The 24,161-nt window shown below is 37.3% G+C and overlaps 1 protein-coding gene across 5 annotated transcripts in view; it reads left to right on the forward strand.

Annotated features, from left to right (window-relative positions):
- Positions 1 to 24,161, forward strand: part of KNDC1 (kinase non-catalytic C-lobe domain containing 1) — a 75,241-nt gene that overhangs the window by 40,257 nt on the left and 10,823 nt on the right. For 4 of the 5 annotated variants that reach the window (XM_039337459.1, XM_039337461.1, XM_039337463.1 and 1 more), the window contains 18 exons: positions 435 to 506; positions 598 to 659; positions 2,247 to 2,405; positions 2,689 to 2,766; positions 3,417 to 3,492; positions 3,643 to 3,805; positions 4,754 to 4,825; positions 5,978 to 6,882; positions 7,236 to 7,380; positions 10,007 to 10,086; positions 11,121 to 11,455; positions 14,922 to 15,015; positions 15,110 to 15,207; positions 16,554 to 16,774; positions 18,125 to 18,238; positions 20,353 to 20,500; positions 20,693 to 20,875; positions 21,697 to 21,858. In XM_039337459.1, the coding sequence (XP_039193393.1) occupies positions 435 to 506; positions 598 to 659; positions 2,247 to 2,405; positions 2,689 to 2,766; positions 3,417 to 3,492; positions 3,643 to 3,805; positions 4,754 to 4,825; positions 5,978 to 6,882; positions 7,236 to 7,380; positions 10,007 to 10,086; positions 11,121 to 11,455; positions 14,922 to 15,015; positions 15,110 to 15,207; positions 16,554 to 16,774; positions 18,125 to 18,238; positions 20,353 to 20,500; positions 20,693 to 20,875; positions 21,697 to 21,858 (3,167 nt within the window). The remainder of the gene's footprint in view (positions 1 to 434; positions 507 to 597; positions 660 to 2,246; positions 2,406 to 2,688; positions 2,767 to 3,416; positions 3,493 to 3,642; positions 3,806 to 4,753; positions 4,826 to 5,977; positions 6,883 to 7,235; positions 7,381 to 10,006; positions 10,087 to 11,120; positions 11,456 to 14,921; positions 15,016 to 15,109; positions 15,208 to 16,553; positions 16,775 to 18,124; positions 18,239 to 20,352; positions 20,501 to 20,692; positions 20,876 to 21,696; positions 21,859 to 24,161) is intronic. The other variant, XM_039337460.1, reaches the window with a different exon arrangement.

Genomic DNA, 24,161 nt, shown 5'->3' on the forward strand with positions numbered 1-24,161 from the left:
CTCCATGGAACCAGTCCCTGGTGCCCAAAAGGTTGGGGACCTCTGTTGTAGAACAACATTTCCCTACTCCTTAGGTTTATCCCAGAGGCTGAGAGGAGGTTTCGGCCATCTTACTTTAATTCCTACATAAAGTCAGGATTACAAGAAAATCCTCTGCTATTAAATAAAGCAGTGTATTACAGCAACATTGACATGTGTGGACTTCAACTGCCAGAATCCCACAGCCAGCAAAATTTATCAAAGGCATTCCATCTTTGAATGGCTACATAAGCTTCTAATGGACATATGGTCAAGTAGCACTGAACTTTGCTCTGTCAGAATTTAACATTTCATATTTTACTCTGATTTATAATCAAATAATCAAACAGATGTCAGTGATGTTATAAGTCCTGTTAATATTGTAAATGGTGTTAATGTTATTGTCTGTTTTCTAGCATATTTGTGTTTGGATTCTGTAGCAATAAATCATGATGGAAGTATTACTTTTGTTCCATATGGAAATGAAGGTAAATATATATTGTTGTTGTTAATATTTGTAAGTTTCATTTCATATGTTGCAAAAATTAAAATTGCAATTGCATTTTGTTTTACTTTTAGAATCATTGGATAGGTTTTACTTGGCTCCTGAGGCAGCAGAAGAGGGTTTTATTACTGAAAAGGTATTAGAATATATGAACTTTGCATTATATTTTAATGAAGATTATCTTTAAAAAGGGCTATACTCACAAGACAAATGTAATCTAGATTTATACTGAGTGTACATAGTTTCTTTATATTTCAGGATGCTGCAATTTTGATTGATTTTTAGTATTCTTTTTGATGTGGAGATTCTGCCTACAAGCCTTAATTATAAAACACCTAGAGAATAAATAGCATGCTGGTACATATACCTCTGCTATTTGTTGGTAACTTATAAGATATGTGGTATTATTTTTCATTCAACTCTCATATATACAGAGAAGCAAAAGACAGTTACAATTAATACAATTAACAAGAACAAGGAATAATTAAGATTCTAAAATCTGAAAAAGTGGATATATTGTGATATGAAGAAGGCCAGTGATGATATGTTAAAGAGCGGAATTGAATGAGATAAAAATTAATGCTGAAAAAATAATAAGTTAATCATAAATTCTGTGGGAATGTGAAACAATAAAGCCACAGATAAATGTCTTAAATATTGTTAAGAGTGAGCTAACTGTCCAGAGATGCATATCAGGAATTGGAATATTACCTTAATGTAAATAGTAAATACAGTGACCTTGATGGAGATAGTCAGATCATTACCAATGTAACAAGGAGAAACTGATGGCTTAAGTCCAAAACAAGCAAAGCCTAAGTAGCTCAGTCAGATACCTCCCTAATCCTTGTGGGGGTAAGGAGGGGAGGAGGTACAGAACAGTCAGACGTGCATGATTCTGTTTAGCCACTCTCAATACAAAAGCCTTATTTTACCTGTGGAATTGATTTGTGGACTACTTGGTGAGCCTGACTTTTTACATGATTTGAACTTATCCCATTTTTGCCATTTTTTTGAGTTGATATACACAGGATTGTTCAGATGTCCTTGGATCAGTCATTGGATATCAAACATGCATATGTTTCTCCAGTAATTTGAAAGCTTATCAAGGATTGGTGAGGCTGAGCTTCACGTAAGAAACTTCCTTAATGTCAAAGCCCTGAAAAGCAGCAGTGTACATTTTCAACTTTATTCCATATTACAATCGCTGAATGGTCTATTTGGAGATCAATTTATTAATATGTGTTTGTGGCTTGGTTTGGTGATGAGGGAAAGTCCATTACTATGCTTACTTGTGTCAGCCTAAGATATCCCTAGAATAGGCTTATCTACTTGATCTGAACCCAACTGTGCTTTTCAAAAGGCAGCTGGACTGTTTTTCCTTGAAGACGTTTCACTTCTCATCCAAGAAGCTTCTTCAGTTCTGACATGCTTCTTGAATGGGAAGCAAAACATCTTCAAGGAAAAACAAAGTCCAGTTGCCTCTAGTTGCCTTCTGAAAAAGCATCTTTGGGAGAACCATGACCTGGATGACTGAGAATCTCCATAGATACTTGATCTGAAAGCTTGTAATTAATCTGTTGGACAGTTATGGTTTTAACAAACACCCCAGTTTTATGTTGATTTGGATGTTCAACCATGTGCATTCAAGATCCAGGAATAAAATAAAATAAAGTGAGGCTCGCTAGGTGAGTTAGTTGCCTTTTCACGGTGCCATTTCCCACAGGCCTGTATTTACTGTATGGCTGCAATTTTGTGGAGAGCGGCAAGAAGCAATTTCCCACCTGATCACAAATTGGTGTTGCCAGGGCAACTGAAACATTTTCTTCTGAATATGGCAAGAAGCAAGCCAGAAGACCGCCCTTCTCTAGCAAATGCAATTAAGGTGAATTAAATGCAGCAGTTTAATTTTCAATTTTATTTCCATAAACCACCTTAGTAACAACAAATAAAAATTCCTATTGGCTTTTGTAATCCATCCAATTTGTATGGTTGCCCTAGTGGCTGTTTTCAATACATATTCATGGGATTTTGAAAGAATATTAATTTTGAGCAACTTTGACTTAACTGTACTAAAGGTTCTCCATAAATTTAAATGATTTTAAAGGGTTTTAATACACATCTCTTTCTTTGTATCTATAATTCAACATGAAATTTCATATTTCTAGATTTGTCGTAGTTATCTGCTTGAACAAAATATCAGCAGCAAGATGATTCTTGAAGTTTTAGCAAAAATGGCATTTCAGGTATGAATATTTAGGGTGGGGTGTGCATGTGTCTACATTTTGATGAACAAATCCCTCCCTCCCCCTTTTTTGCTGTTGCTATAGCAGCAGAACTGGAGAAGGAGAAAATATGAATATATAGTTGTATATATTCCTTCTGTCCTTCTTTCCTTCAATAGTTTTATGATGACCTTGGACCTTTTCAAAGGCATTTTGATTGCCAATTGATTCAAGCAACAAAAATAAGTATTGCAGTAACCTAACATTTCTTGTTCCTGTAACCGGATTTTTCTTTTTCTCTGCTTTGGGGAAAACTAACTTAACTTCTTTATTTTTTTTTATGCATTGGGATCTTTGAGGTGAAAGAGGTTAAAAGCAGCCTGTACAAAAATCTAGATAATAGTACAGAGGAGCTTCAACTATCATTCACAATAGGAAAACCATTGTAAATAGCCTAGATTTAGAATTGGCATTTAGCTCCAGGAGTTCCTTCTATCTAATATTCTTCTGACTTCCTTGAAATTGGAAGTATAAAGAATTGAGGCCCTTAGGCAAAGTAGAGGAAACATTTCTATTTCTCACCATGTTGTGAGTGCCTGCATTTGTGTGCATGGATGCTGAAAACAGTATTTTTAAGACCTTTCTTTTCTCATCCATTATTTTGCTGATAGGACTTCAGAGGAGAGGATTCTTTTAATGTTAGCTGGCCTTTTCAAAATGAAAGTTGCTCAGGAAATGCTAACTTAGGTGAGTATTTTTCTCTAAATACCTTGCTGTTTCTGGTTCCTTTTTAACAAGAAAAATCTAAGTAATGTGCCCAAACATGTTTTTTTGGTCAACTGCTGTTCACTTTTCTTTAAACAGCATGCATTTTGTTAATTGTGTTCCCACTTTCAGGATTTTTGCCTATGAGCAATGAAAGCAAACTGATAGCCGTAGAAGGACCAGTTCCTTGCCAGTCACCTTTAAACAGAGAAAAGATCATGTTACCAAATGCCTTCACTTCTTCAGCAACTCATTTTAAACCTATTATTCTGCATCAGAATGTAAATCATAAAATGTAAGTCTGGTTGTGTGTTGTCCAAGCAATGATTAATTCCAGTTAATGGGAGGCAAGTTACATTTATTGTACAATGATACTGTCTTTTTCACTAGGATGAAGCTAATCCCTTCATAAAGATCTGATTTTGCAGAAATTTGCAGAAACAAATTTAAACTCCCCTGGATCTGTTCCTTTATCCCTTCTTTTATCAACAGAGAAGTTTGGATGTTGTCTTTAATTTGCCCCAGTTGAGTTTGGTTAACCTTAACAGTTCCTTTCAAACAAATCCGCTTCAAATCATGGTAAAAGAATATCAATTTATAAAATAAAATTCATTTAGTACATCATGTTGCAATATATTGCTATGTAATAGTCTTTTTAGAAAAAAATCAGGTCTTTTAGAATGATGTGCATTATATTCTTTAATCATATTTTTCTTAATAGCAAAATAAATAAATAAATAAACACCAGTTTTCGGCCAAAATGTTGAAAAGCATAGTCATGTGACCACAGGGTGCTGTAAATGCAGGTCAGATGTTGAGTGCCCAAAATGTGGTCATGTGACCATGAAGGAGCAACTAGGTGATAAGTATCTTTTGGGTGGTGTTGAGATTACTTCGAATGGTTGCTAAGTAACTGCTTGTAAGCTGAGGACTACCTGTTGTATCTTACCAACTGAATATTTTTATTCTCCTGCATTTATCTTAAATATATTTTCTCATAGCATCTAACATTTGGGGAACTGCAGCAAAATGTCAAGAATATTCTTGCCCTGAGTTTTACACAACCTTTACTCAGAGGTGGGATTCAAATATGTGAACAACCGGTTCTCTGTGTGGATACCACTTCCAGCAGTCCATTCTGGGCCTAGGCAACAAAAAATTAGCTACCGGTTCTGCTGAAGTGCTGTGAACCAGCTGAATCCCACCACTGCCTTTACTATTGAGTATTTCCTTTTCTCCCCAGACCTTCCTTTAACTTTACACTGCTGTCCTGGAGCTCTGATTGGGGCTGGCTACCAACCATGAGCCTATACAGGTAGTCCTCAACTTATGATTACTATTGAGACCAAAATTTCTGTTGCTAAGTGACACGTTTGTTAAGTGAGTTTTGCTCCATTTTAAGATCTTTCTTGCTCCAGTTGTTGGGTGAATCACTGCAGATTTTAATTTAACAACACTGTTGTTATGTGAATCTGGCTTCCTCGTTGAAATTGCTTATTAGAAGGTCGCAAAAGGTGATCACATGACCCCAGGATGCTGCAACCATCATAAATATGAGTCAGTGGCCAAGCATCTGACTTTTGATCGCATGACCATGAGGATGCTGCAATAGTCATAAGTGTGAAAAACGATCATAAGTTACTTTTTTCAGTGCCGTTGTAACTTTGAACAGTCGCTAATGAACTGTCGTAAGTCGAGGACTACCTGTATTCATTGATGTTTAGTTTTTTCTTCAACAAGAGAAGTTAAACATCCAAGCTCCTAATATAGTATACAAGATATATCATATTTCCCCGAAAGACCTATCCCCAAAATAAGTTCTAGTTTTGAGGTGAGGCACATGCCTATAAATCAAGGTAGGGTGGGGGGGAGCTGCTCCACACACCCTGTACCTGTTTATTGTTGCAGCCAGGCAAGGCCTCTGCAGCCGAGAACCAAACATAGCTCGGTTCTCAGTTGCAGAGGCCTTTCCAGAAGGCCTCTGATGGTGAAATGCAGGCCGGAGTTCCATTCTCAGCTGCAGAATGAAGCTGCTCCTTTGGCTGCAGAAGGAATGGACCGGCTTGGCAGGGCTGTCAGTACCTCTGCTGCGAGGTGAGTGGAAAAGACAGTCCCTGAAAATAAGACCTAGTGTCTCTTTTGGAGGCAAAAAAAAAATTAGATAGGGTCTTATTTTGGGGGAAACACGGTACGAATGCTTTCTTCTCATGTGTTCTTTTAATTTACAAAGTTATATGCTTCTGGATACCTAGAACTACCCATTACCCATAAACCACTACTCTTTTGTTTCCACTGATAAGCATTCAGCTCTTGAAGTTGCTTTAGCAAGAATCACACCACAGCTACCATTAATGGATGGATAGTCGGTGTGAAAAATCACATTGATATAACCGTCTCACATGACCTTGTTGAATAAAGCACCCATGTTGGCAAAGCGAATCTTATAAATCATCTTCTTGCTTTCCAGAGATGCCATTACAACCCCTGTTATAGACTGTGAAACTATGACAAGAATAGCATCTGTGAGTAGCAGAAGTCCAATACATTCAAGTAATGACAATGAAAATAAGAGTGATGAAATTTCTAATTTGTCTACTACGTGTATGATGCCTGGTGCTCTGGAGCATAATAAAGAAGAACCAAAAATACTACAACAGGATTCCGAAGAGGAATTTCCAAGCAATACTAATTGCTCTAACCCTAACTTACCAGTTTCTGACTCTTCAGATGTGCCTCAAGAGAAATGCATTTTGGAAGCATCTCCCTTGGCTAACCCCGAGTCTACTGTCCCATCTAGTATGACTTTTATAAATAATTTTCTTTTAAAGCAGGATCCAGAGACGAGGGTTTTGACTCTTGTACCCGTGCAGATAGCAGTATCAGAGCAAATACCCAATAAACCCCTCCATTCAAAAGCAACTTACAGCTGTTGTCCAAGTTTACATGTGCTCCTTTCGGAACCTGCAATGACCTATGATGCTAACAGAGCCTTACAAACAAGTTTATCCTTAAGTAATGCAATCAAGGATCAATTCTATCATGATCAAAATAAATGTGGGGACATAAAGGTGAAGATGGGTGGTTTAACGCCAACAACAATTAATAAAGAGACTCAAACCAAGTGCTATGAAAGTAATCCGTGCCTTGCATCCTGGAAGAAATCCAGTACAGATGCAGAAGATAGATTCCTTTTATCAGATCACGCACTGGATGCCTTGGTGGATCAAAATTCTGCTGGTTCATTCATCCTAGAAACGTCTCAGCAGAATAAAGGAACACAGAATGTTCCCTTGCAGAATATTGTGCAACTTATCCAAGAAGAGTTTGCATTTGATAAATCTCAGGACAAAGTTGCAGAAGCCCTGGCTATAGGTAGGCCTTAATATTTTCATACCAGATTGCAAATACTAAAAAAAAAAAAAAAGCAAATAAGACCTGTCAGTAAAATTTGTTGTAATTTAGAGGATTTTTTTTACAGTTATCAGATCCATATCTCAAAAAGCGTTGCTATATATTTTAAGTTTGCAAGTCACATATAGGATAAAAATTTTGGTCTGTGCAGTTTTTGTTTTGCTTTTGTTTGTATTGTCTTCCTAGGAATATGACTTTGTTATTTTCAACCAACACTGGAAAGAAATGGGGGGAGGGGGGAGAGAAATAAACTCCAATAAGCTAACCAATTTTTTTACATATCTCACTATTTTTATTTTTATTTTTTAAATCAGGTAAATATATTTTCACCTTAAAGGATCTCCAATACAATACATTCTGTAATGCAGTTTCTGAGAAATTTTGTCAACTTTACTGGGACGAAAAATTGCTAGCAAATCTTTATGGTGCAGCAAATGATAGAACTGTGGTACCTGAAAGGCAAGTGATTCTTGCATTTACCTTTTAATGGCAATTTTGCTTTTGCTTATCTTACTGTTTTGTTCTGTTTGCCGTTTTAATTCTTCCACTATTCCCAGCACTCATCTCTCCAAATTGACTTTTTAATATATATTGGCTACCATTTTCTCTGGCAGTTCTGAATGGACATTGGTCAAATGTCTGCTTGCAATCTGGTGTGTTCCATTATTCTGAATTCCTTCACTTTTCACAACCATGTCTGTATCACATTTCCTGGATACCAACCCAATGTTTAATCTTTGTGATTAAAAAAGAGGAACAAATACTTGAGAAAGTCATTGAGTAGGCATGTACTGTGGCATTTAAGAATTAGGGGGCTGGAGGCTAAAGCATATAAGGAACGGCTGCTGGAATTGGGTATGTCTAGTTTAATGAAGAGAAGGACGAGGGGGACATGATAGCAGTGTTCTAATATCTCAGGGACTGCCACAGAGAAGGGGGAGTCAAGCTATTTTCCAAAGCGCCTGAAGGCAGGACAAGAAGCAACGGGTGGAAACTAATCAAGGAGAGAAGCAACCTAGAACTAAGGAGAAACTTCCTGACAGTTAGAACAATTAACTAGTGGAACAACCTGTCTCCAGAAGCGGTGAATGCTCCAACACTGGAAGTTTTCAAGAAGAGACTGGACAGTCATTTGTCCGAAATGGTATAGGGTTTCTCGCCTGAGCAGGGGGTTGGACTAGATGACCTCCAAGGTCCCTTCCAACTTTACTACTATTATTATTATAATTGTGTAGGAGCCTAAATTGATAGGCACATCTGTATAGGCATAAACATGAATACACGGACATAAACATGAATAGACTCAGGAGAGACTATAAAACACTCAGTTGTGAGCATAAGCTGTTTTGCAATCAAACTGAAATCTCTTTTGTTCCAGCTATGCAGTATGTTCTCTAGAGACTAGTTAGATACAAATATATTAACTCCAAAACTTCACTGAGCACATAATAAAGTTGTCTGGCTTCATAATTTCAGCATTAAGTGCAAGACAGACTCAAACCATATGGCTGGGTTTTTTTATTAGAGCTTATATCGCAAACGCCTGTTCTTTTGGCAGTGTTTCTCGTGACTAATTTGGTAGATAGTGACAAAAAACATCCTTGCATGTCTGTTCTCTGATTAAGTCTCCAAATGGTTCATTAGCATATTTGCCAAATATTGTCTACATACAGGGCAACTTTAGAGACAGAAAAGATGGGAAGAGTTAAATGTTTCTATTGCATATCATTGTTTATCAAAAGGTCAGGTTAGAATACTAGAAGAGTGGCTTTCAATCGATCAGTTGGATACTTTTTCATATTGATTTCTATGCCGAACGCAAAATAATGATTTTTGTTTTAAAACCAACATTTTCAAAGCAATGAAGCAAGAAGCTTAAGACAGTAAAAAAAAACATATACAGACTTAACGATTGGTCGCTTAGCAAGTGCAAGTGTTTGAAGTTTCAACTTACCTAGAAAAGGGGGCTTAAAACCCAAATCCAAAATTCCAACGGTCATACACACACACACACACACACACACACACACACACACACACACACACTGCCACAGTCACATGATCACAGTTTGGGCACTTGGCAACATGGCCACATTTTAGGATGGTTTTGCTGAAAACCAACACTTCTGGGTTTCATCAAAATCACATCCAGAGCACATCATTGATTTGCTTAACAACTGCGGTGTTCGCTTAATGATCGCTGCAGACAACGTCATAAAAAGGTTTTATAACCATTGTGTCTTACAACTGTAATGAGCAGGCTTCATTACAGTCATAATTTGAGGACTCTCTGGAAGGGTTGTGCAGTGAAAGGTAATTTTTGTTATATTTCTTAGCTGTATAACTATTATGGAACAAGGCTTGGCTTACATGTGTGCTAGAAATAGTGCACTGTTTAATGCACACATTACACAATTTATATATTTCCTCATACATCTTTCCATTGTATGTTATTAAAGCATGAAATGACTATCTGAATGCTGTGGACTTCTATTTTCATTTAGGACATTTGTGTTGCAATTTTGCTCTGACAAGAAAGGGGAGATTTCAGAAAGCTGAATTACTGAAAAAAAATTTGACGTAATCATTTGGGAAGTAGCAAGTGTAGGTCAAAAGGCAAATTCATTATACTTTGGATTGCTGCTACCTTCCCAAATAGAGTGAAGAAAGTAGCTAGATCAGGGAACATAAATATTTGAAAGCCTGAGTCAACATAAAGATAGGACTTTTTTTCCCCCTTAATAGCCATGTTGTAAAGGTGTCTAGAGAGAACAGGTGGTAAAATTGTACACATGCATTTAAAGTTTTATCATTCACAGCTTGATGAAATTCTATCTGTTTAATGTTTTATCTGAACCTTAGCTAGCCACTGTATGAAGTTGTTCCACTGAAGAAAGTACCATGTATTTTGAATGTCTAAAAGCTTTGAAGCTTTTCCATTTTTTGATTGAAATGCACTCACACAGTACACATGATGGAAGATGCAAATACTTTAGCTTACCTTGGAAGTTTTCCACCTCCCAAAGCATTTCATTTATGAATATGTATTCAGATGTTCATCTCTTACGCTCTCCCTCATTTTCAGAATTAATGAACCACAATATTTAAGCAAGACTTTCCAAAGCACACCAAATACTTTTCTGAGTGGAAGTGAGGAAGCAAAAGGTATGAAACAGTTAATGGGCATGTCATGCGTTCATTGATAGCTAATGGCTATAAACCCGCAGCAGTTAAATCAAGTTATGAAGCAATAGCGTCTACTAGATATAAGGAGAAGAAGAGCAATGGGGATTTTGAAATAAAGATGTATATCCTTGGAAAACTGGCTACAAGTGAGCCTACTAGAGAAGGTTGTGCTAATGTTATTGTTGCACACAGCAATCAGATTTAAGATTTAGCGTTCCTTTAGTTGAAGTGCCATGTATCTCAGATCGTTTAAACTTATGATGCTTCATGAGATGAAGCAGTCTAATATACAGTCATCCTGAAATGGATTTGATCTGAAACAGTAGAATATTAAATATATTGATCAGAATAATGTTCTGATAATAGTTGAGGTTCTTCTGAAGATATCACTGTTGCTAAAATTTGACTATCTGGAATGTAGGAAAAGCCACATCCTGTGTGACTTGCAGGCTAAGCAATGCATCTGCTCCAACTCTCCTAAATGCATAGGGAGCATTTAGGGCAGATTAATAATACTGTTCTCATAAGCTTATCAGGATGTTCTTTAATATTCCTGATGTTCTGTTTAGTCTACTTTTCTGGACAAGTAGACAAATTTCCAGTAAAATCTTTGGAACATCTGTTAGCATTTTTGTTTTTTAATAGCCCGAGAGCTATCTGAAGCTACTGTTTAAAATAAGGAGATACTTTCCATAGCATCTACTTTTTGTGTGCATTTATGTGGGTGGTGTGTAAATTAAGAACAATATATAATGGGTGTAAAACATGGGTGAAACTCAGTAGAATGTATAGCAAATCATTCAATACTGTGTAGACATAAGACAAAGTTTTTAATTTATTTGATTTCATTTACTCAATGTACGCATTGCCCAAGTTCATACGAAGATAAAAAAAATAAAATACAAAAACAGAGAACAAAGGTGGGAAATTTAGCCACTAGATTAGAGGAACATAACTAATGTAAAGTACTACAGTTTCCTTTCTTTGCTCTTTAATTTTCCATACAAATGTAGTTCATGTTGCTGGCATGGATTCCGATGAGAAGGAAGTTGAAACACAAACTCTCCTGGTTGGAATGCAGATGGAGGGAGAAAGTTTACAGACCGAAAAGGGTTGCAGTCGGCCACATGTTACAGAAACAGAACAAAAGCAAGAAGAAATTCAAGAAAGAATGGAAGAAAATATATATTCCAGCTCTTCCTCTCTTTCTGAATTGCCTGGATTTTATCCCGGTTGGAGCAGTGCATTCTATGGCTCAGAATGGTTCAGTCTAGATGTACACAATTATTTTAGAAAACTTGGAAAACAAAAAGCTCGTGGAACTCAAAATATCGATGCTAAAAAAATGGTAAGTCATCCTGTTTTCTTAAGACTGAAGAATTGTATGTTCACCTTGGGCAGAATGTAATATAGAGCAATATATGAGAGGGAGTTATGGTCATGGATTTTGGATGCATTCTGTAGGTTAGCCCATTTGAGATACCTTGGTTCAGAAATTGTTGCTGTATGGTGCACTCTTTTGCCCAGTTAAAGGGTACAGGGAGGAGAGTTTTAGTAGTACACAGATAAAACCAATTCACTTGCCATCTGGTGTTCTTATGAGAGAAATTACCATTGTAACCCTCAAGAATCTCTACCTTCAGGAAAAGGTTTGTAAGGCAAGCAAGAGATGGCTTTTATTTCAACAAATTAAAAACATATGTTGAACTGTACTTAAGGATTTTTTCCTAACACAAAGAGATACTCTTTGGCTTTGGATCACTGCATTCCTATTACTACTTTTATTAAATATTTTTCAATATGCAAATAAGCATCTATAGTTGTAAATAATGAATCTTCAAGAAGCCAATGCTTTGTTGCTTCTGAAAATAATGAAAATTCTTCTTCTTCTTCTTCTTCTTCTTCTTCTTCTTCTTCTTCTTCTTCTTCTTCTTCTTCTTCTTCTTCTTCTTCTTCTTCTTCTTCTTCTTCTTCTTCTTCTCCTCCTCCTCCTCCTCCTCCTCCTCCTCTTCCTCCTCCTTTCAAAAGCTGGTACTGTACTTACTAAAAGAAAAACTATAATTGCAATGGACTTATTGTTTATTTCAATTATTTGGTGATCCCAAAAAAATAAATATATATATTGCCATCACAGATGAATCTTTAAAAGGGATTGGAAGTATTTCCTTGTGTATATTCATTTTGCTTTACATGCAAATCTTTGTTGCAGTGGGATAATATATTTTTGAATAGGGCTGTGTAAATCAAATAAAATCAGATTCAAATCATCGGTTTGATGTCACCTTGAATTGATTTGGAATGTTGAACTGATTTTTTGTTTAGAAATTCCAATCAAATTGTCAAATAAGGTAGATTTTATTCATATTTCTGCAAGAGAAAAAGCATTTTTTGTTCATGCACAGGAGTATCCAAACATTTCTATTCCACTGAGGGGCATTCTGAATTTATTTTCAATTTAGAAAACATATTTGATTTAGAGGTTCACTTGAGCTGATTGAATTGACTCTCCCAATCAAATATTTACAAGGCCCTTGGCTAGAATGATTGTAGGAACTTCAGTAGGGCTAATTAATATTTATATGGATTATAAATTCATTCTTAAGGAACTCTCATAATTTTTATTAAGCTTGTAAAGTTTTCAAAGAGGAGAAAAAATTAATAACTAATCTTGTACTTTAGGCAAAATGCACTCAGCAAAACAAGAAGTAAAATATGTTTGTTTATGTGATAAGTAAGTTTGTATATCTCATAATAGAAAACTGGGATATAAATGATTTTAATAACACAAAGAAGATGTTGAGCTATGTGACTAGCCCCTGATTGTCTCTCAATATCTTTATAGATATTTTTATTTATAAAAATATCTATAAAGGCAGTCAAAATATTCTGATAGTAGTAGTAGTAGTAGTAGTAGTAGTAATAGTAATAATAATAATAATAGTAAAGTTGGAAGGTACCTTGGAAGTCATCTAGTCCAACCCCCTGCTCAGGCAGGAAACCCTATACCATTTCAGACAAATGGCTGTCCAGTCTCTTCTTAAAAACCTCCAGTGTTGGAGCATTCATCACTTCTGGAGGCAGGTTGTTCCACTGGTTAATTGTTCTGTCAGGAAGTTTCTCCTTAGTTCTAGGTTGCTTCTCTCCTTGCTTAGTTTCCACCTGTTCTTCTTGTCCTGCCTTCAGGCACTTTGGAAAATAGCTTGACACCCTCTTCTTTGTGGCAGCCCCTGAAATATTGGAGCACTGCTATCATGTCCCCACTCGTCCTTCTCTTCATTAAACTAGACATACCCAATTCCAGCAGCCGTTCCTTATATGCTTTAGCCTCCAGTCCCCTAATCATCTTTGTTGCTCTTCTCTGTACTCTTTCTAGAGTCTCAACATCTTTTTTACATCGTGGTGACCAAAACTGGATGCAGTATTCCAAGTGTGGCCTTACCAAGGCATTGAAGAGTGGTATTAATACTTCACGTGATCTTGATTCTATCCCTCTGTTAATGCAGCCTAGCACTGTGTTGGCCTTTTTGGCAGCTGCAGCACACTGCTGGCTCATATTTAGGTGATTGTCCACTAGGACTCCGAGGTCCCTCTCACAGTTACTACTATTGAGCAAGGTACCCCCTATACTATAGCTGTGCATTTGGTTTTTCTTGCCTAAATGTAGAACCTTGCTTTTTTCACCACTGAATTTCATTTTGTTAGATAGCGCCCAGTGTTCAAGTCTGTCCAGATCCTTCTGTATCTTAAGCCTGTCTTCTGGAATGTTGGCTATTCCTGCCAGCTTGGTGTCATCCGCAAATTTGATGAGTTCCCCATCTATCCCTTTGTCCAAATCATTGATAAAGATGTTGAAGACCACTGGGCCCAGAACAGAGCTCTCAGTATCTGAAGGTGGACTTAATTGAAATGTTAAATAATCTTGGTGAAGAAATATTAACATATTAACATTTCATTTACTCATGTATTTGTTAATTATTTCACATAAAATCCGGAGATAGGCTAAAATAAATCTGACTTACCAGCTTAACTATTTATTACTTCGGACAGAATGGTCAGTTGTTGGAGGGCTTATAAGAAACTGTTGAGATACAGTACATTATGACTTGTTATAGCTTCTATTTTCCCTTTCACGTGTTGCACTGGATATGATTTAGAACAGGCGTGTCCAACCCACAGCTCATAGGCCCACATACAGTCCTGGACAGCTAGTAATGTGACACCACAAGATCATAAACTTTTAACATGATTATGTGATCCATATATATGAACTATATTATATATTTTATATGTGACCCAAAGCAATTCCTCTTCACTCAGAGCAGCCCAGGCAAACCTAAAGATTGGACACCCATGGTCTAGAACTTACTGAAACAGAATGTGGAGGATCATATCTTCACTTGGAGCAAATTATAAATGATATCCAGGTTTAGGTATCAGAGGGATTGGCTAGGAACTGGGAAGATCTAATATGAAGCACAGCAATAGCAGTAGAACTTAGACTTATATATCACTTCAAAATGCTTTACAGCCTTCTCTAAGCGGTATACAGAGTCAGCATATTGGGTCCTCATTTTACCGATCTTGGAAGGATGGAAGGCTGAGTCAACCTTGAACCCTGTCAGGATCGAACTCTAGATTGTGGGCAGAGTTTGCTTGTAATACTACATTCTAACCACTGCACCACCATGGCAAGAAGCACTACTAAATATTTTGAAGAATGTGCTGTTAATTGATCCTTATGCTACTCAGTTTTCCTTATTAGAAGTCCACAGAGAAATGGCATCACTTTCATTTTCTTGTGCCTTTTCCACCAGGAACTTGACCAGCTGATAATGATCGAGACAAAAAATTACAGGAAGACCATAACCTTCCACCAGAGGCTGTTGTATAAAGAGAGAAGCAGCAAAGGTATATTTGTGAAATGAATTTAACAACTGTCTTATAGCAATTGTTCATCTGTGCTGATGCAACGTGGTCCTGATTGCACTTTTCAAATCTTGAGGTGGAGAAATAAAAGCTTTGTTGCCAAAGCTGGAGAGACAGATAGAAGAAATGAAATCAAAGATACAGTTTCTTGAACTCGTGAAGAAGTATCTCCAGGTAACTATGTGAGTTTTCAAAAATTGGGTGTGGACGTCTATTTCTATATCAGTGAATGTCTAGGCTTCCATGCATTGACATACTATTCAGGTGACAACTGCACTTGTCCAACATAATTGCTCTAATTCAGTAAAGCTGCAAAGTTGGATTCTTCATCATCCACACGGTTTCTCTCTCTTTGTAAAAGAGCCATTCAAATGAAAGTCATTGTGATGTACAAATGGTATTTTTGTGGCATCTGTGGAATGCTGTTTATATTTCCTGATGTCGCCCAGTGTTTTGCATGGGAAGCAGTTTTGCCATGCCGTAGGGCATCGTTCAGTACAAAATTATTCAAATTTATAGCATATGGCAGTGGTGGCAAACCTATGGCATGCGTGCCAGAGGTGGCACTCAGAGACCTTTCTGTGGGCACGCGCACTATGCCCCAGAGATGGCAACCATCCCTCTTCAAGCAGCTGCCTGCTAACTCACCGAGGTCCCACATGGCCGGATGCATCCCAGCATGGCTGGTTTCCTTCCCCTTCATCCCATCCCTGCTGGCCTCGCATGCTCTTCTTTTCCTGGGTACGACCTACTGCATCGCTTCCTCAGCTGTTGGCCGGCCATCGAGCTCAGAGGCGCCTTCTCTGAACTGCTGGCAGCAGGCTGCAGAGCCCTAGAGTGCGCCGGTCAAGGGGCCGGCAGCCTGTGGCTGCTGCCGGACACCGTCAGCCCCCATGTGCTTGCTGGCCTCTGTGTGTGGGGGTTGTGCTGATAGTGTCAGGAAGCAGCCGCCCTGGCCCCTCCATTGCCTTGCCCTGCGACAATGGCACCCCCACCCTGCCTCCCCTCACCCTTCAGGACGAGCCTCCTGCCCACTGTCCCATCTACCAGAGATCCCCTGGATCTCCCCCAACCGTGTCCTTCCCCCAAAGGAGTCCCTGCCCATGAGCATCATCGAGATGACCACGCCCATCATGGCCACACCCACCCATTCTGCCATGACCACCAGAGCCACACCCACCCAGTGGGCCATGCCCACCTGGCACTCGGCAATAAATAAGTGGGTTATCACCACCTGGCGTAGGACAAAATAAATACATTCAACAATCCTATTAAGGTAATGACTAATTTGTTTTCTGCTGCATATCCCTACCCGTTTTAGAAATAGTCCTAGTCCAGGTAGTTGGCAGGAATCAAAAACTGACTTGAAGACCAAAAAAAAAAAAACCCAACTCCCCACACACCCCTGCATACCATATTTGTACTGCATTTTTCCCCTTCTTACCCCACATCTTTTGGAAGCATTTTTTTCCCCTCTGTATTTTTTCTGTTTGTTTGTTTCTTGTCTCCTTTTGTTGCAGATTCTGTATGCAGAAAAATGGGGTGTTGAGCCATGCAACTTTCTTACAGTGGTTAATATGGGAAGAAATGAACCATCGGACATCAGTGCCTTAGATGGCATGTTACTTTTTTATCATCTAAGCAAAACCCCAAGTGAAATTCAGTATAATGACAGTCAGAATTGCCCAAGAAGTCTTCAAGCCGGAACGCCACTTGCATTAATGGCATATCTGTATTCCAGGTACAGCCTCTTTTGCACTAGAGATTATGGTACAATAAAACTGAGTATCAGTTCCAGCCTTAAGGCCACTTCAGGTTTTCCCTAGAAAATGTGATATTGGTTCATCTAGCTCATGTATCTACTTCATTAGGTACAGCAGCTTTATAGGACTTTTCCAGTTTTCCTATCTGTGGAAATATAATGCTTGTTGAGAGGCTAAATGGAGAAATTTCATGTACAATTAAAATATTTTTTAGTTCACAAGATCTTTTTTCCTTCATTTCTCAGTAATCGAGGGAAATGATTTACATTCATTTTGGAGTTGGGATCAAAAATCTTCAAGATCTTTTGGTTTTCTTATCTCCAATTAATAGGACATTATGTACTGGAAATAAAAGCACAACTGTTCTCCTGTATATACAGTTAGTCCTCAATTTACAACCATTCATTTAGTGACTGCTCAAAATTACAATGGCGCTGAAAAAAATGTAACTTAATCCTTGCACTTACAACCACTGCAGCATCACCATTGTCACGTGATCAAAGTAAAATTAACAGGGGAAGCTGGATTGGTTTAATGACTGCGTGATCACTTAACAACTGCAGTTATTTAATTATCAACTGTGGCAAAGATCGTAATATCAGGCATGATTCATTTAACAATTGCCTTGCTTAAGCAACTGAAATTGTGTCCCAATTGTCGTCATAAGTCGAGGACTACCTGTAATCGGTTAATTTGTGCAATAATTTAGTCTAGAAAAGAAGAATGACTGTCAAACATATTTTAGTGCCCGTCCCACTGGATAGTTTGCAAAAACAAAAGAAGAAAAGAATGATTACTAGGCTAGAGTCCTTACCATTTTTTTCAAACCTTTAAAAAATCTAGGCATGGGGCAGGCAGGGGACAAGAAGACTGCTGATCTGTTTTTCTCACATTTTTTGGTCTAGAGTCCAGCAAAAAGGCCCCTGTCATGTAAAAGCTTAGGAAAGCAAGATAAATGGTTATTTCTTAACTTAAAAATGTAGTAAGCCTTTTCTTACTACATTTTTAAGCATCCAGACCAACAGAAATTGTAGTAGCTTTGTCCACTTCTTAGGTGAGTGCTTAATTCTGCAGTTTTTAGAAACAAAATTGCTTTTTCAAATTTGTAGACTGCAGCTTAAGAGTGTTTTTGGCTCACAGTAAAGTCAAGAAATGTGTTACTTGATATCATGCATTTAACAAAACTATTTCAGAGAGAACAACAAAAAAATGTGATATTAAGTGATACCTAATTGAATAATTTTCTTTTGCTTCCTATTTTTCTGTTATTCTTGAGTCCAATAAAGCATATTTTAGCTTGCTTCATTGTTTTCCTTTGTATTCTTCAGAAATGCATTTTTAAAAGGCTATGTTCAACAGTTTCTATTCACTTTTCGCTACTTCTGCTCACAAGAGGAACTTTTACAATTTATTCTTGATAGGATCAGAATTACCTTGCCAGGGTAAGTAATGAAATCCCATTGAAATCAGGTACATGTAAGTTCACTAGTATTTAAGTGGCCTTCATTATGTGCCTTTTCATAATTATGAAGATTTGCTTAATTTGTAGTCAAAGTTGAAGTTTTTGCCACCTTTAGATTTCCTACCTGGATTACCAAGCCTTTTTCTTGTCATAATAACTAAATTAGCAAATGTGCTGTCCTTAAAGTTTTAGCGCAGAACAAAGTAAGGAAGGTGATTGGCAGATTTTCTTACTTTCATTTCCTCTTACACCAAATATCTCTCTAACACAGTGGTTCTCGACCTTTTTAATGCCGCGACCCCCAACCGGTCGTAAGTCGAGGACTACTCAACCGGTCGTAAGTCGAGGACTACTCAACTGGTGCAGCACCGTTTGCAGAATGGGACTTTTGGCGGGCTCAGCAGGGCAGAGACAGCCTGGACAATTCCTATTGGCTTTTGAAAGCCAATAGAATTAGACTCTGTTCAAGAGAGTCTATTCTATTGGCTTTCAAAAGGGAGTAGCACAGCTAAGGAAAAGGGGAAAAAATGGCGGACTGCGTTGTTTGGCGACTCCCGTGAAATGGTCATTCTACCCCAAATGGGGTCCCGACCCACAGGTTGAGAACCACTGCTCTAACAGAAAGGATTGGGTGATTGTTGACAGGAAAGGACTGCAGGTAATCCTCGACTTACAACAGTTTGTTTGGTGACCGTTCAAAGTTACAACAGCACTGAAAAAACTAAGTGATGACCCTTTTTTAAACTTATGACCTCTGCAGCAACCCCATGGTCAGGTGATCAAAATTTGGATGCTTTACAACTGACTCACATTTATGAGGGTTGCAGTGTCCCAGAAGGTCACTCTTTGCAACCTTCTGACAAGCAAAGTCAATAGGGAAGCCAGATTGACTTAAGAATCGTATTACTAATTTAATAACTGCGGTGATTCACTGAACAAATGTGGCAAGAAAAGTCGTAAAATGGAGCAAAACTTGCTTAACAAATTTCTCACTCAGCAACAAAAATCTGGGGCTAAAATTTTTGTCGTAAGTTAAGAACTGCCTGTATTTAGCTACCTGTGACCAATTAGTTGAATTAAATAGGTTTAACTGTCTTTTGGAATAGTGCCATATCTATTTTTAAACATAAGTTTAGCACTCTTCCAAATGAGCATGAAACCCAGTTGAGAGATCAGAAGACGAGAGTAGCAGAGGGAAGTAGGGAGTGATCAGTAAGGAATGAGCGCCATCCTTGATTAATGCTGCTAAGGAATGGCAATCCTGGCCCTAAGCCCAGCATCACCTAGGAATAGTCTATATGTGGCCATGGTGTCAAGCGCCGGGGAAATCAGGAGATTCAGGCAGTTCAAATGAATATAAAGATTTATTTATTTATTGCAAGCTTAAACTCTCTATAAGAATCTGAACCGTTAACGGTCAAGGGAAATTAACGGGAGTTAAGAAAGGAATTCAAGGTGGGCTGGACTTTGATCTCTTATGGGCCCATAGGGACTCATGACTGATGATGCATCATCTCCTACATATGGAGCCAGAATGAAGCAAGCAAAATAGAGTCACTTTCCCTATTTCAGGTAATAGAAACAGTGAAAATAGAAGCCCCACGAAACCTCTCACTGACAAAAGCAATTCCCCCAGTGATATCAGAGCCGCCAGCACAAACCAATAGAAGCTAGTTCTCTTTAATGGTTGAACTTGATATACTATGGGATCAGCACTAGTAGAACATTTTAAACTGTAGAGTTCTTTCAAAGCAATACTAAAACCATGTTTAAAAGGAGCTGCGTAAGACTTAACAAGCAGTTTGGAAAGTGATCTTGGCCATTTGCCTAAAATGGCCAAAACAGTTACTGGTGGTGCATTTTTAGAGGATCTAAAGAAATTCCCAAGGGCATCATTTTAAGTTTGATCAATTCTTTCACTGATTGCACATTCTTCTTTAGGCTAAAATCTATAATTGGATTTCAAGTTTTTCTTCTTGATTTTAAAAATTACATTTTTATTACGTGTGATGTAACAAGCTGAAAGACAATCTTTTTGAATGCTTATGCCAGGGTGAAAACACCTGTTCATTAAAAATTTTTTAATTTTCTTAGCTCCAGCCCAGAATCTTGTTCATTGTTCAGCAAAATATACCACCGTAGTTTCTCCATTCTTCAAGCTTGGATCGAAGACTGTTACACCGTAGACTTTAGCATAAACCCTAATTTCATGCAAATATTAAAAGACTTTATCATTTCTCAGGTAATTAACTGTTTTGACAGAAAACGTGATATAAATATCTTCTAAATCACCTCTAAATTACAGCATATAATATTCCAGTGCTTTATTCTAAATATAATTGGTTGAGAATGTGGGGGAATGGAAATAAAATTTATTTCAGATAGGTTAAGACACAGTTTGAAGCAAAAGAATGTAACTGTGGACTTTTTGCAGGTAGTTCCACTCAATGGTTGTGGCAGACAATTGCTGTCATTACTTAATAACGTTGCTAGTAAAAAAGAGAGAAACGTTTCTCAGTTCTGCAAGATGGAAGTCTGGGAACAAGAGATGGAGAGGCGTGAAACACGATCGTTACGTTTTTCATGCAAAAGAGATACAGGAAATGTTTTACAAAAGGTAAATTCCCTAATTTTGCTTTATAGTCATATATGATAATATCCAATTTTATTCTTTCTTACTATGCTTAGTAGCCTTATTTAGGACTGCTGCTTGAAAGAGTGCCTTAGCTAAGTTATCATGGAAGGTTTACGTCTAAATTAAGAGGTGAATCTTGATTTTGAGTGGATAGAACTTCTATCGGATGCTATGAAAAGGAGCCCTCCATGGGTCGCATCTTCTAATCTCCCTTCTTAGCTATAGACAAAACCAAAGAGCAGTTAATTGCATGAAATAATTTGAGATGTATGATTTATTTTCATAAATCTAGTGGTTAAGGCGCCAGGCTAGAAAACAGGAGACTGTGAATTCAAGTCCTGTTGTCACCCTGAACACCAGGTGGGTGACTTTGAGCTAGTCACTTTCTCTCAGCCCAACCCATCTCCCAGGGCTCTTATTGTGGGGAAAATAGGAGGAAGAAGGTGTGCTCAGTATGTTCACTGTTGCCTTGAGTTATTTGTAAAAATAATAAAGGGAGAGAAATAAATAAATAAATAGATAAATAAATAAAATCTAGAAAAAATAAATTTCTCAAAGTGGTTCCTGTTTGGTCATATTTGTAGAATCTCTTCTGCTGTTGAATAAATTAGTGTTGAAATTAAGAAAATTATGAAGAATTATTATGTGAGGAAAATCTAAGACTCTTACCTGTATAGTTGTACATAATTGTATATAGTTGTATATAATATTTAATACAATATTAAATTATTTATCTTATGTAAGACTGGTTTCAATTTTGCTTGTGAAAGATGTAGCTAATGGTTCTTGTCCTTCTCAAATAGCATCTTAGCCGGAGACTCTCAAAAGGCACTGAATCCCAGTTGTGTTATAGACCCGCAACAGAAGAATTATCTGGCTTCTGCCTCAACATAGCTGAGGCTCCATATTTCTTAACTGAATATACTGCACAACAACTTTATTGTCAGCTGACATTATTAGAACAGGTAAACACTCCAGTTTTATATATAACAATATATTCAGAATTTGGAGAAAGCACTGAATCCATTTTGAAAGATCAAACTAAAACCATGTCAATAGCTTACTTTTTGCTGCCTTGCCTTAGAGGTTGTCAGATTTGACTCACTGACCCCAAGAGAGAACATCACATATAAATTACTGTAAATTCTATTATTTTCCTCCAGAATGGGATGAAATTTGTAGGCAAGCTAGAGCATTGTTACCGGACAAATCGTACCAGTTTTCATTCCAATTGAAAGAAGTTATTTAGAAGTATGTATTTTGAATTTCTAGCTTTCAGTCAGTAAAAAGAGTAAGTGTCTTGGATAAAATTCAAAAGTGCCCCCAAAATAATCATGTTGGTATCAAGAAACATTTAGCAGAAGCCAAAATAGCCCTTTGTGGGGTCCAGACAAATTGCTCTAAAAGGATGTTAAATGCTGATACTTTCTCTTTGCAAAGTGCCAACTTCCTATTTAATTCTCTCTTTTTTTTATTTTTATTTTTAAGTTAGAGCAGGGAGCCTGGGAGGCACCAAGGCAGATGTTTCAGATCATGTTGATGCCAGTGTGCATTATTCTGCTTACTCCTGCTGTAGTGCTTTGCCTCTGAATGAGGAATCTTGTATCAGGAAATAGATATAAAAAATCTCTCCATCACAACAAGCAATGTGAAACTCAAGGATCTAGAACTGTTTCTCAACATTGGCAATATTAAAGCAGGAGGACTTCAACTCCCAGAATTCCCCAGCCAACATGGCTGGCTGGGGAATTCTGGCAGTTGAAATCTGCCAGCCTTAATATTGCCAATGTTGAGAAATATTGCTCTAGGAGTTCCTGAGCGGTATTTTTTTTTTTTAATCTTTGCAATAGTAGTAATACTGATGTCAGTTAGAATAATCTAAGTCAATTTGGGGACTGACTAAGCACCATCCAGAACTGGATTTCATTTTTTAATGTAATAATATTAAATTAATAATTATAATAATGTTGACTATTAACTTTATTGTGATTAATAATGGGAAATTAATTTATGTGGCATTTTATTCATTGTTGTTTATTTTGATCTGGTGGTAATGTAGTGAGTCAATTATGATTAGGAGCATACAAATTTGTTAAATATTTGAAAGCCCGGTTTTTGTACTTGAAAACATTCTAATGGCTTTAACAACTAACAACTTGCCTGTTCTGAATAAAATTTGTTGTGTGAGGTATGGTGTCAACTTGTCTCATCAGACAATACCTGCAAAGTTTAGCTCTATCACTGCTTTCTCTCCTTCCTTTTCTAGCTCTTTACACTATAAAATTAAAATAAGAATATAGCAGAAGATAGACTCTAGATAGTATGACAGTTAAAGGGGGGGGGCTTTTTTCAGTTATTGCAAAGAAAACCTCTGTAGGAACATTGATCTGATTACTAGGAGGAATTCTAAACATCACAGTATTAAAAAGTTTCCTTTTCTTCTTTGAATGATCATGATGGAACAAGAGATGACAATGACCATTAGCCAGGAGTCAGACTAGAACAAATTGAGAAACTTCTGTCCAAAGAGGGAACATTTAGACCCCGTGCACACCTTAGGACCACCCTAACCTTTGTGCTATTTTAATGTTATCCTGCATGGAAGGGGACATTTTTCAGTCTGGACATCAGTATGAGAGACATCTTGGGGATGATGGCATTGCAGAACTAAATAATGATTAAAAAAAAAAGATTTCTGCTTATTAAAAAAAACTTCAATGAAATTGAAATTATAGCCTTAGCCATTTTCAGCACAAATTTCTTCCCCAAATCAACTTATTTATTAATTAAATTTATATGCCCATCCATCTCATGAAAAGTGAACTTTGGGTGGCATAAAAAGTTCAAGTTGTTGAACTTTAGGAAAAGTTCTATTTATTTGGGAAAGAAATTGTTTGGTGTAGCATATTCTACAATAAATATGTACAATAAATATATTGCTAGAGTAAAATCCCTGAATTTCAAGTTATAAGATAACATCCTTTCAGGTCTCTGGCCACACCCATTGCTATACACAGCAATTCCCCCTAGCAATTTTGATGCATAAATACATTCAGTGACCACATTCCCTTTCTATATAGCAAGCAACTTTTCAGTCCTACCTGGACCTCATAAAGTATTATTACAATACCTTATGAGTAACAATGTTCCCTAATCCCTTAAAAGAGGAATAGTACATCTGTAAGAAACCTATATTGGACTTGAAAGATACAAACAGCAATTCAATCTCCATTTGACTTCTATAGATTAAATGGACAGATTCACTATA

This window comes from Crotalus tigris, unplaced genomic scaffold (assembly GCF_016545835.1).
Source record: "Crotalus tigris isolate CLP2741 ecotype Arizona unplaced genomic scaffold, ASM1654583v1 scf7180000017678.2327064, whole genome shotgun sequence".
In the NCBI taxonomy this organism is placed as follows: Eukaryota; Metazoa; Chordata; class Lepidosauria; order Squamata; family Viperidae; genus Crotalus; species Crotalus tigris.